This window comes from Taudactylus pleione, unplaced genomic scaffold (genome assembly GCF_031769625.1).
Source record: "Taudactylus pleione unplaced genomic scaffold, aTauple2 ptg000152l, whole genome shotgun sequence".
NCBI lineage: Eukaryota > Metazoa > Chordata > Amphibia > Anura > Myobatrachidae > Taudactylus > Taudactylus pleione.
The window spans coordinates 391,272-404,626 of NW_028284554.1; the positions used below are offsets into that span (position 1 = coordinate 391,272).

Consider the following 13,355-nt stretch of genomic DNA (forward strand, 5'->3'; position numbering starts at 1 on the left):
ATAAAAAATCGGGACACCCCAAAAAAGGAAGAAAAAAAAAATTTGGGGTGACAAAAAAAATTGTCAAACAAAAACCCAAACTAACGAAACTAATACTGGTGGGGTCCCCAAGTATGTGGCAGGTGTTTTTATTATTGCGCAAAGTAGCGGCAGGTGTATTTTTGCAGAATTTATAAAACTACCTTTAGGGACTTAACAATATGCTAGTACCCATTTTCATGTACCCCAAATTTGATGGGACCATTTTTAAAAACTAAAAAAATAAGCTAAATGCTGTTCTGCATCACTTATTCAAAGTCGGGAAAAAAAAACACCTGCCGCAGCTATTTAAAAACCCGACTTTCTTTTGCAGGCAAAAACGGGGGTACCCATAGTGATCCCCCATGTCTGGACATCTTTAGGGGGGTCCTAGGATTATTTCCTGAGAATTCCCGTTTTTACGCGATTCACTAGATTACCCACACAAGATAACTGTGGTGCACTGAGTGACAAGCATAGTGAGCGATTCCACCAAGACATTTCAGCAATTGAACAAAGATATCAGGGTAGGTGAATCACTACTGTTGGACAGTGACAAGAGATGCCCCAAAAGAGGAGTACAAGCGACAAGCAAAGAGAAAGCACCCCCATGAATAGGCCACTATATTAGATAGGACTTTCGTATGCTGTATGTTTGTTTCGTTTGTGTTCTTATTTGTGATTGATAGAAAATAAATAACAGTTGTTTTAATTCAATCAAGAAAATAGATTATTTTAAAATAGCTTTTCACTATGACTATATTACTAATGTACATGCAGTATAATACAAGTAGTGTAGCTCAAAAAATAGAGCTAGTAAAAACATTCTGAAATCATTTTAGTTTTTCTTGACCTCAAATTAGTAATGTATGACTATTTTTAGAAAGGAAACAAATTAAAAGTATTAATTTGTTGTACAGTGTTATGTCCTAATAAGTAAAAACACACAAAAGCCTCTCAAATACATATATACACACATATACATGGACATAAAAATGGTTTTATTGCTTTTGTAAGTAGGTTTTCTTTTATTGTCCATGTATGTTGTGTAGCAAGCATATATTTAGTGTGCATACAAATTCTAACCATTGAGTGCCGATTTGCCAGGGAGAGAACTGCAGCAGGAAAGTTAGCTCCAAGCACCCCTGCAGCAGCCCCTAATAGAGTGTGTATATCGTCATGGCTCCCAGTCTGCCCCACAGCATGACTCCTTAATACATGTATGGCCTCATCCAGACGGTCTTCCATCTTGTTCTGCTGCAAGGTCAAAAAAACACAAGGAAAAGCACTATGGTTAGCATCATCTGCTAGATCTACAATACTTTATAGGAGTAAAACAAATGGTGAGGAATGTAGAAGTTTGCAGAAATTAGAGTATTTTCCAAAACACTTACTAAGGTGTGTAGTGTACCCTCATAACTTGGGGACAGCGCCCCTGGCCCAGTTGCTCTGGGCCACTGTCCTGTTCCTGTAAACAGAAAACAAGACAAATTGAATTAATTTCAGAGGTGGAAACTTTGAGAATTGTATTAGTTGATTGTCTCTCTTCTGCCAGGGAGACCTTCTCCCAGATGTGTATTTTTTATTGTATATTGTACTAACATGTCTATTATTGGATTGTGTCTCCAACCACCCATCTACCCCCACTTCTTCTCCCTATTCCCTTTCTTTTATTTGTACTCACCCACTCCCAATGTTAAAATCTCAATAACCATTTAATGTGGAGAAATTAAGCCAATTTAAAGAGAAACAAGCTACATAGAAATCAAACATTACTAACCAGTAACCATTTGAAGATTCATGCTTTGAAGGCTACTTTCATAAGCCCTTTCATTTAAATTAATAATAAAAATAAATATTCATTACACAGTTCTAGAGAGGTGAAAATAAATAGAAAGTAAGAAACAGCAGTGTGGGAATATGATTATATCAGTGCTTCCCAAACTATGTCCTCAAGGCCCCCTAACAGTCCAGGTCTTGAGGTTATCCATGCTTGAGCACAAGTGGCTTAATTAGTACCTAAGTCAATTTGATCAAACCATCTGTGTTCCTCTCTTAAGCTGGGTACACAGCATACGTTTGTGCGACCCAGTGACGGTGCGATTCAATTAAATAATATATTGTGCGTATTGCATGATCCGGAGTATGTGTCGTTACATGCTGCATGTAGCAGAACTGTGTCGTCTATTGTATCATCCCATATGCAGTGATGGGACGATGTGGTGAACAACAGATATGGCGTACACACTACATGATGTGTACGATTTATATTGTTCCCAATCCACGTCAAAATAAATGCTGCTGCAAAACTCTTACTCTTGCGCCACTCTACCACTATGCAAGTATCTACAACAGCTTCTTATTTTCTCCAGAATTCAGTGTAAGCTTCTCACACTCATCTGCAAAGTCCTCACCAACTCTTTTCATTCATGAAATCTCCCTATAAGCTGTGCTTCTCCTCCTCTTTGGTATCCATCTCTACTTCCCGTCTCTAATGCTGGGCACACACTTAACGATGTTTAACCAGCTGATGTGTCATGCGGCGGGTCCCGGCATCGGCAAGTGTGCACACACACTTGCCGTTGCAGGGAGCGATAGCGGGGGCCATGCTGCATTCAGCAGCATGGCCCCAGCTGAAGATATCGCCTGTGGGAACTGCATGCAGGACCGGCAAGCAATGTAGCAGATGACACGCGGGAGTGTGCATCATCAGCGACATAGCGGGTACACACTGCCCGATGTGGACGCTATGTCGTCCGATCTGCTTATTTGGACGACATATCGTCTAGTGTGTACCCGGCTTAAGACTTCTCCCAAGTTGCACTCCCACCTGTGGTACTCATCCTACCTAAAGACCAGAAACGGAAAGTGCCAATTTTTGTCTATTTGCTGTTTAGCTACATGGTTTATAAATTTGCATAGTCAGTGATTCTTTTAACAGGTAGTTAATGGAGTACTTCCTAAATGGTGTAGGTATGATAATAGAAATAATCTCTAATAATGAAAATATCTTGAATCAAAAATATTTTATTACAGATTCTAGCTACCATGTATGGACACTATCTGTCACAGTGGAGAAACTCATTTTATGGACAGGAACATGTATGCAACCTAATAACATGACTAAAACAAGTGGCATCTCTTTTGCACTGCCTATTACTCATTAGGTCTGATTTATATTCATGAGATGAGGGAGGGAGATGTAAGAAGCCTTGAAGCGGTATGTGCGCTGATACCGCTTCTCCCGTTGTATGATCGCTAGGCATCCGTCATTAACGGCACTGCTATCTAAACGTTGGCAGCGCCGATAGCCTGGACCATGTATGAACGTTTAGATCAACTGACCGTTTAGCCCGCTGTAGCTGTCGCTATCAACAGATACAGCCTGGCACTGCCCTATCCCCACAGCAGGGACAGCGCTGTCCCTGCTGTGGCAGCTACCGGCTCCAGGCTGCACGCGGGATCCCACGCATGCTCAGTGGAGCCGGCCAGGACTGAGACAGGCTGATGTGCTGCGGTCTCTAGCTGGTAGCGCTGGGGGGGGGGAAGTTAACGCTCCCCCTCTCCGGCCGATGAGATGTCCATACATCTCATTGGTAGTGCTTCCTGCTTCGCGTCGGTAAAGAGGCGAAGCAGGAAGCGTTATAGTGGCACGTTAAATGCCGCTATAATACATCCCCCCCAGGGGTTACTAGTAAATTGATATGGCTACATTTCCATTATTACTTCATCTTACAAAATGGATGCCACAAATCTGGACAAGTGGCAGGTCTGCTTTAAGGTCTAATGGTGGGCACACACTAGACGATGTCTAGTATGTGCCGACCTCGTAAGAGACTGGACCCGGCGGGGTTCCGGCATTGGCAAGTGCATACACACTTGCAGATGCCAGCAGCGACGGCGGGGGCCATGCTGTACTCGGCAGCATGGCCCTCGCTAACGATGTCACCTGTCGGACCAGCATGCAGGTGCGACGGGCAATGTCAGTGACGGCATGTGGGAGTGTGCATGGTCAGTGACATAGCAAGTGCGCACTAGACATGTGCCCGATATGTCACCTGATCTGGCTGGATCGGACGATATATCGTCTAGTGTGTACCCAGCATAAGACAGGAATCAGAGTGCCATTGTGGTAGCTGTGAAACTGATAAAGTGGATTAGTTTTACAAATAAAATATTACAACTCGATTTTCACTATTAAAAGGGAATCAATTTAATATGACTGGTTATTTTTAATTGCAAAAATACAACATTTCCTCGCCACACATTAAATTAAAAAAATTTGTAAGCTAGACCAGTCTGGACAAGGTGAGAATTTACATTACCAAATTATTAAAAATAAATGTTTGAAACAAAGTGAAAGGTTTATTGACAAACATTACTTATCCAATTACCTAGGTATCTTTCTCATTGCAACCTAGTTTAGCTCGTGGTATCTGGTGTCCATGTGTTCTTATAAATACGTGGATTATATACTTATATACTCATAGTTTATTTACTTTCTCTTTAAAACACATTAATTTAAACTACAAAGTGACCACACTGTCACAAAAAGGCGGTTATAATATTATGTAGCTGTATATAAAATGTAATGAATAACGGGTTAACTAAAGACCCATTATGTCATTAACCACAGATTAATACCCCTGTCCTAAAAAAAAAAACTTATTATAGGTACATCCCGATCAAGAGTGGAATTCATTTCTACCCTTTACCATCAAAAAAATTGTACAGTACACAAAATAAAAATGCATACAAACCTGTTATTCCCTGAGGTGACCCCACTGGTGTAGATGGACTAGAGGAGAAGTTTGTGCTGGAATGATCTGGGGAATAAATCTACCACACACACAAAAGAATAAAAAGATAAAAAAAAGTAAAAATGAATAGGGTACAACATGCTCTATTCACTATTCAACACAGTACCACCTTCCAGTAATATCTCTGCAATAACTTTTCATTCCATAATTGTAATACCTACATTATTAAAAACCACAATGAACATACATCTTAAACATGCACATACTTGTAATAAATCTGCCATACTATATAAGAAATCAGAATAGAATATGCTGCAATTAAAGTAATAAAAAATCTTACAGAAGCTAATGCTTTCCCAAGTGCATCTCCTGAGCTCCCAGTGGCAGTCCCTCTGTTGCCTACAGAACAAAAGTTAACACAAAAGTGCATTTTCAGTCCATATTATGTAATTATTGTGAAGAAATATAGAACCATTACAGTGTATGTACTGTAATTTATGATGTCTCAGAATAAAAATAATGTATGCATTTTGACAGATCAAATTATATGTTGGGATGTTTCTCCCCATGAAACTGATGGAAGACGTACCAGAGTACCAAGGGTAAATTCATAGGACTAGAATATTTCTATACTTTTAAGATGTGGACGTGTCCACATACCTATCATGGCATCCCCACTGCTGATGGGTGGCGTGTGACTGGAGACTCCATATTGTGTAGGAGCAGAAGAAAAGCTTGAGGAAACAGCAGGGTTCACCTCACCGGAATGCATCTGAAAGCCCTGAGAAGAAAAGAAGGACACCTTTAACAAAAAATAAGTCAGGACCCTTCAACTCTAAGCAGCAAAGAAAACCTTTTATCATAAGTAGTGATTGCTAAAAATGAAAAAGAGGTGACCCTGTACCAGACAACTGAAGAACTAAGCCCATATAAACAGTTTTTGTTTTATGTTATATCAAACACAGCATTTGCCTACCAAAAAAATGGAAGTCTGTTTTGATTAAAAGTAAATTGTCCTAAAGTCATGGACGAATTAAAAAAAAAAATGTCCTATTTTGCACAGTTGGTTAAAGCCGGGTGAAATTCGGTCGGAATGATAAAAGAGCCACTTCTATTACTTCATTCCTGAAAAATAAAGAATAATTGGGTGGGATGGGGGGGGGGGGGGGGGGGGAGTGGGGAGTTTGGTCAGGACAGGATCACTGGGGCTGCTCAGTGGAGGGACAGCAGTGACTGGGGCATACATTCAATACATATAGGCCCCCTTCTTGTATTGATTTTATGCCCCAGTCAGTCACATGGCATGATAATGAAGCTGGGAGAGGGAGGGGGGTTTGAGGCTGGTAAGAAGCAGAGGGGGATGACCCCATAGATGCAGAGGGGTGGGGGGTGTACCTGTAGAGACGCAGAGGGGGATGACGACACTGTAGAGATGCACAGGGTGGTGTCTCTGCAGAGTGTTTGATCAGCAAAGTTCACACTTTGCCCTGCCCCAAAACTTCTATTACTTTGTATTATCTGGCTGTGCCTCTGTTGATTAAGATCAGATATTATTCCTACGCAAACAGGCGCCTTTCGTACCACATGATCTCCCATATGTATACCGATAACCAGCTTAAGACATTGTCTGCGTAGGGAAGTTCAATTTTTCAGAGGTCCCCATTGCAGAAAAAAATCCATAGATGTAAGAAAAGACTCAAGCATGGGAGATACATGGGGTTGCAAGAAGAAAAAAAAAAAAAAACACAACATGGGGCACCTTAGTGACAATGACTTGAGGACCCCATAAAAAACCTCAGAGGTGTCAGAAAAATGAATAGTGACACTGATGACATAGAACATTTGTTTTCTTTTTAAGTGACCTAACATCCAGTCATATTGACATTTACCTTGCTCTCGTACTTCTGTTTCCAATGTTTATTTCGGGATCAATATAAGTATGCTGCCAGAAGTTTAAGAACAGGTTTCAAGGAGCAACATTTTGCTTAAATGCTAAGCTCAGGGCAGCAGTGCCGTGGCACAATCTCAGTAGCTCTGCCTAGATTGGTGGTGGACGGAGAGGGGGGACGACCACTTTAAGCCCTGGTTATCACATACCATTCGCTCATGGGGGTGCAGGCCACTGAAACCTGTAGGCTGGGAAAGCGAGGATTGAGAGCCACTTATAATGGTGCCATAACTGCCTTGTCCAATGCCCCCTGAAGAATTCCAGATATCGGAGGTACTATGGAGTCCATCTGAATATAAAGTTAAGGAGATTGTGAAACAATAAACATAAAAAAAAACGTTATAAGCACTTTGTAGTGAATTTTTTAGAATGAATGAGTTTTAAGAATTAAAATAGCAGAATCTTAAGGTCTATGAGAAGAAAGAGATACAATTAAAAGAAGGAAAAATATTCAACTAGAGCTCATATAAAAAGTAAACACCGCCTCTACTACTCAAGTTGGCTAAACATATTGACATCCTCCTCCCTATTGGTTCATAACCATTTTTAGGCATTCTGGGAGTCAGCTGCAGGAACATGCTTTGCATTCAGAATACATTTCCTTTTAATTGCTGTTTAACTTCAAGCTAAGTATACAGTTAGGAGGTTCCATACTTCCACAGAAAACAATTTAAAAAATCCTATTAAAATATTAGTTACAATAATTAAGTGCACACATTTTAACATATGAAGCTCTATGTTGGTGATACCATAGAAAAATGCTTTAGATCTATAGTGCAGATTATATAGACAGCAACACAATATTTGGGGCACATCTGATGCAGAGATATTCATCCTTTGTGAGATGTGGTGCTGGCTGTCTCGTCTGCACTAATAAAAATGTAAGGAGCACTGTATCTGCAGATGTGTTGCCTTGTATTTTATTTGACTAGTTAGCGGCACACAGCAGTGCACGATTTTAAACAAAAAGAGGGGGAAAAAAAGAAGTTACATTGTTTGGAGTCCCATGCCAGGGACAGATTCCTGAATGCTCGTTTTAATTTATATTCAATGAAAAGCTAAATCTGAATAGAGATTACAGCACTAAATACGGATATTGTTACCAATATTTAAAAGTGTTTTTCTACACTATACATCAGTATCACATCCAGTCTCTGCTATTTGTAACAGACAGAGGACTCAAGATATTGGGCAAGGTGGACACCTTAAGCTGTGAAACACCTAGGCACAGGTCATGTAATGGAGCGTACACACTAGACGATATGCTCCCTGAGCGATATCGTCTAGTGTGTCCCTGGCAGGCTGTGCTCAATGTCGTTTATGACATTGAGCACACACGCTGAACCATATCATTAACGATATCGTTCAGCGCCGGGCTCTCTCCCATTCCATAACATGCAGTAACCTGACGACATTGTCATGTTGGCCTGCATGTTAACCCGATGAACGATAATGACGAACAACCCGCACAAACGCGCATCGTCGTTATCGTTCATCGTTTTTGTGTTAAAAATGGACGATAAAGTGGACGACTGAACGATATCGTTCAGTTGTCCACTTTAATCGCCCAGTGTGTACGCACCTTAAGTGATGCTTGACTGAACAGCTGCAGCAACAAATGTTTCATTTTCATTCACAAAGCTCCTTGTCCCTAAAGTTGGGTACACACTGACATATATATCTCCCGTTCCACTGAATGGGCGATATTTCTGTAGCGCATCAGCAAGTGTGTACAGACTATATGTCTGAATGACGTCATTCACAGACATATAGCATCTGTCCTGTCTTGCAGATATACCGGCATGTCTGGCTGTGTGTACGGGCAACCCTCCGACCACCCGTACACTTGCTGCAGGGACCCGCCTGTGATTGACATCTTAACTGGGTGGGCAATTTAAATGCACACCCAGTTGTGATCTCTGCCAAACGATTGATAAATGTGTATGCTCTTACCTATCAATAGATAGGTTGGCAGACCCGTCAGCCAGGTGTGTATCCAGTTTAAGTGTTTTAATTTTCCCAGTCATTTGAATATTTCAAAATAAACATCTGAAAACTTCACACCATCTGTAAACAGTCGGTACCAACTTTATAAATCAAGGATTCTAAGGAGCCAATTCAATTAGACCTATATATGCCGCATTTACAGTACCGCCAGACTCTCAGATATTTGTTTGCAGCCCACGAGGAGAGATTGGGCCGTGAGGGGGCGTGTTCTTTCACCGTAACAACGGCAACTCGCCGCGTATCTAATTGAATTGACCCCTTTGGGAGAAACACCTATTAAATGGCTGCCTAGGCAAACAACTTAAGCAGATTAAACTGTATACATTTTTATTATATAACTGTAAAAGGTGCCTACACACTAGACGATATTTTACATGATTCGCCCGACTTCGACGAATCGGAACGACAAATCGTGTAAAATATGTCCAAATCGTGAGTGTCCACTCACAATCACGATGCGCGTACATCACATCTTCAGATCTTGCATTCTGCAGGCAAGATTTGTCAATCTCATACACGATCTTGTGCAATAGAAAGATTTTGTGCATGATAGATCTTAAGTCAGATTGGACAATTTTTAGCACCATATCGTGTCCTGGAGTGCTGGGGAGAGCTCACGATATAGCATTGTGAGCACACCGTCTTGTGTATAGGCACCTTAAGTTTCATGATGGTGCAATGCGAACACCTTTATTATGAACACAGCACTTGTAATTGTTCACTCACATATGAGATATTCATGCTGTAACATATGTACAATTATAGAATGATGTTGATTGATTTAAGAAACGTAGACAATTCAACCATGTCGACCAATCACACCACACCCAGTGCAGACACTTACCAGCCATGTAGAATGGTCCAGGGTAAATAGAGTTAGTTGGCTTGGAAGTGTAACTTCCACGGTCCCCGCTGTATTCATCTCCTGAGTTAGCAGGGTACACCTGTATAAAACCATAGGGAGGATACGATTAGAGAGAATGTGGCAAGTAAAATAAAAAATTGCAGTACAGGTTGGGATTTAGTACATTTTTATCTGTACTGCATCATTTTTCTAAAGAGATAAGATACTCAATGAGGCTTTGTAAGAAGGAACTAAATTGTAGAGTGGTAGTTAGGATCTTATTTAATGTTCTAAAGCAGTGGTTCCCAAACTTTGTGCCACGGGGCACTTGCAGGGGTGCAACGGATTGGTAATCTAGGACCAAATCAAATTATTTATGTTCAATGTGATAGACAAGCACAACCCTGTCAATCACTACATAAATGAACCAAAGAATGACAGTGAAGCACAATTTACATAAAATAAATAATTTTTGCTGAGTTTCTCAATAAGAAACTCTTGGCCCAGAGGTCCTATGAAAAATATGCTGCTCCTCTTGGGCTCTGTGATTCAAGAAAGTTTGGGAACCACTGATCTAATGTAAAGATTTAAAGTCCAGTAAAAAATAAAAAACTGAAAGGGGGCAAAAGATTTTTTTTTTTAGTGGACTTGGAAGGAAAAAGTTGATGTTAAGAATGAATAATTAGGACTAGAATATATATTAAAATGAAAAAAATAAGGTGAGAGAAAATAATGTTAATTATTTGCATGATTTATATAATGCCGTTATGTAGATCTTAAAATGCATTATTGTACTAATATACTACAAAATCTTATAGTGTGTGTGTAGGTAGGTGGGTGGAGCAGACTCCCAGCACCATCTGCTATATCATGGCACTGTGCCAACATTTAGGGCAGCTGGGAGCAGAGAAGGGGCGTCTATGATGAAAAGAGGGGCATATAGAGGCCAGGAAGAATAAATATTGTAAAATCATGCAGAACGGATATATGCTTGCATGTATCATATATTAAGTACATATATAAAAGTGATCTATATGATGGATCATATGGTATAAAGAAAAAAAAAGTCCAATGTAAAAAAACAAACAAGTAACTGTCCACCAAATGTTAAGCTGTGTAACTGTGTATTAGCTAGTGATGTATGGAGAAGGCATCTACTGGCATTGTGGAATTCAACTCCCCCTCCCCAGAGATTTCCAGCTCCTGTCCCAGACTAGAGGCTCAGGTTTCACTGGATACAGTTTAACCCCTAAGAGAACAAAATGGCATTTGCATTATTTTCAGATTGTGAATTATATAGTCTATGCAAGTACATCAATATTCAACTGATATAACCAGCAGGTATGATTCCAAAACGGCAAACCCTCTCTCTATATCATCCTGTACATTTATTTGTTAGCGCAAAACTTCGCTTTGCATGTCAGAATTTTCTGAAAGAGTGTCTTAAAAAAAAAAACACATTATTGTCATATGCTCATGAGCTTTGCAGACTTACACACTATGCATATTATTACAACCTAGTCTGCCTAAATAGTTTTTTTTTCTATTGATATTCAGAAGTAGTATATATAAGAAATTTATTGCGATTCTTTATAGAAAGTTAATGAGCATGTTAAATAACTTGCCAGCTAATGGTACAGTGATATAAATTTCACAGTGCCGTGTTTATCTTTAGGAAGATTGAATAACTTACAATAGTGATAGTGACTAAACAATAAAAAAAACAGCCAAATTACTGGTTAAAAAACGAGACTAACATTTTAGAAATACTTCTATAAATGTTCATTTAAAAATATTTTCATTGACCATTCGTTAGTATATCTCTGTTTTTAGTGCCTTTTACCTTGCTAAAAGAATTACAGGGGGGGGGAACTGAAGTGGTTAACAGTTACTCAGGAAGCTGTAAATCACACAACCCCCCCACCCTCCCCTCCTCAGCCCCCTGTTACTGTTGGAAGGGGAGGGGTTTTTCTCCCCCTTCAGGAGAGTGAAGTCATTTCCTCTGCTCTGTCTGGGAAAGTGGGGTGAGGGGGTGGTGAATCATTAGCAGAGGGCTGAGAAGCAGGAATCCTGACACATTACCCTGTTTCACTGTAGGGTTGAACATCATGCACAGCACCAAAACTATTATGCTAATGTAGTTAAAGATCACCAGCAAGTCTAACAAACAACAAATATGCAATGACAGATAAAGGAGAATAGCTATTTTAATAACTCCAGCTTAGAAATGTTTTTCTTATATAGCAATATATACCATTGGAAAAATATACTGGTAAAGTATTGCCACTAGATGGCCTTCTTTCCAGGTTTACGTTTCTACAACAAGCCATGTGGAGGCTTGTTTTACAGCTGCTGTGAAAATTATAATGACATCATGAATAGCATATTACTGATTAATCTTTGTTTTTAAAATAAAGCTAGAACCATACAGAAATATTGTATCACAGAAAATATAACCTACATATTCATGTCCTATTTGTAGAAAACAACCACTACACGAATTAAAATAAATGATTAATTGCGATTCTTTAAAGCACAGGGATGCCGATGTCTCAACTAATGTAATATAAAAAGTGTAATTTTTCCATGCATTTTTCTAGTCCATGTGCTCGAGGAAGAAAGGTTATCTTTCTAAATAATCAGGATTATTACACATCTAATGTGAACCAAACAGGCTACATTCAGGTTCTAGTTTGTTATGGAAATTGAGTAAGGGGCCTTCATACTTGGCAACTCCACCTGTGCATAGATGCTTTTCCTTTCGTTTTTTGTTTAGTTGAAGTGCATCTTTCCTGCTTATATTAGTCCTACAAAGAGGTAGAGATTTAATATTGTGGATCCATAGCCTTGAGCCCTAAACATACTACATTATGTATATATTCACTGCCACTTGCCAGTGTATACATTGCTCCCCTCCTCCTCCTTTTGCCTTATGGGCACACGGGTAGGTGATTATACACCTAAGTAAAGAGCCAGATTTGCCTCTGAGTGACAGAATTTAGGCATCAGCAGTGATTGCATAGAGACAAGAAATGCAGTAACCACTTAAGAGAGGTGTGAGAAAAAAGACCTGGTGCCAGAGGATGTCACAGACCAGCAATACATGGGGACAGATGTTGACTATACAGAGGAAGAAAAGCACATCAATGATTATCCACTGTGCATTTGCATGGGCTACGGGTTGTGTACTGTTCAGTATGTGTACTCAGAGGTGCCACAACAACAGATAAAATAAAATAACAAGCCTCCGCAATGGTTGCCAATTGTCACTATGGGCACGATTCTATTCAATGCGATGTAAAATAGCGCCGGGAGATAGCTCCCGCAGCTATTCAATTCATCGCGATGTTAGGTCGGGGAAGGCTCGTTATCGCGCCTTAACAGGGTGTTTAGGCACGATAACGGGCATTCCCCGACCTAACTTCCCGGCGCGAGGCTGTTTTCCAGGCGCGAAGGGCAGAAAACAGCCTCGCGCCGGGACTTTTGTCGGATTTCTTCTCTCATCCCCGGAGGGATGAGAGAAGAAATCATTAGTCGGACTTGGCAGCGCGATGTATTGAATAGCTCCGGGAGCCCACTCCCGGCGCTATTTACATCGCGCTGAATAGAATCGTGCCCTATATGTGCCAACAAAAACAACATGTACAATATTTTGCCCAGTTTTATACTGCATACTGTATTTTGCTGGACTATAAGATGTGAACACATTTTAGGGATGTAGTAGTGGGAAGGTGGAACATAATGTTTAAACCCTGGAAACACATTTACACACACAATG

At 40.2% G+C, this 13,355-nt stretch overlaps 1 protein-coding gene across 8 annotated transcripts in view; it reads right to left on the reverse strand.

Moving 5' to 3' along the window:
• The window catches only part of TCF3 (transcription factor 3), a 185,313-nt gene that overhangs the window by 42,414 nt on the left and 129,544 nt on the right, over positions 1–13,355 (reverse strand). For 7 of the 8 annotated variants that reach the window (XM_088474290.1, XM_088474289.1, XM_088474293.1 and 4 more), the window contains 7 exons: positions 9,578–9,677; positions 6,876–7,015; positions 5,439–5,559; positions 5,119–5,177; positions 4,779–4,857; positions 1,413–1,486; positions 1,105–1,275 (listed from right to left, as the gene is read on the reverse strand). In XM_088474290.1, the coding sequence (XP_088330416.1) occupies positions 1,105–1,275; positions 1,413–1,486; positions 4,779–4,857; positions 5,119–5,177; positions 5,439–5,559; positions 6,876–7,015; positions 9,578–9,677 (744 nt within the window). The remainder of the gene's footprint in view (positions 1–1,104; positions 1,276–1,412; positions 1,487–4,778; positions 4,858–5,118; positions 5,178–5,438; positions 5,560–6,875; positions 7,016–9,577; positions 9,678–13,355) is intronic. The other variant, XM_088474292.1, reaches the window with a different exon arrangement.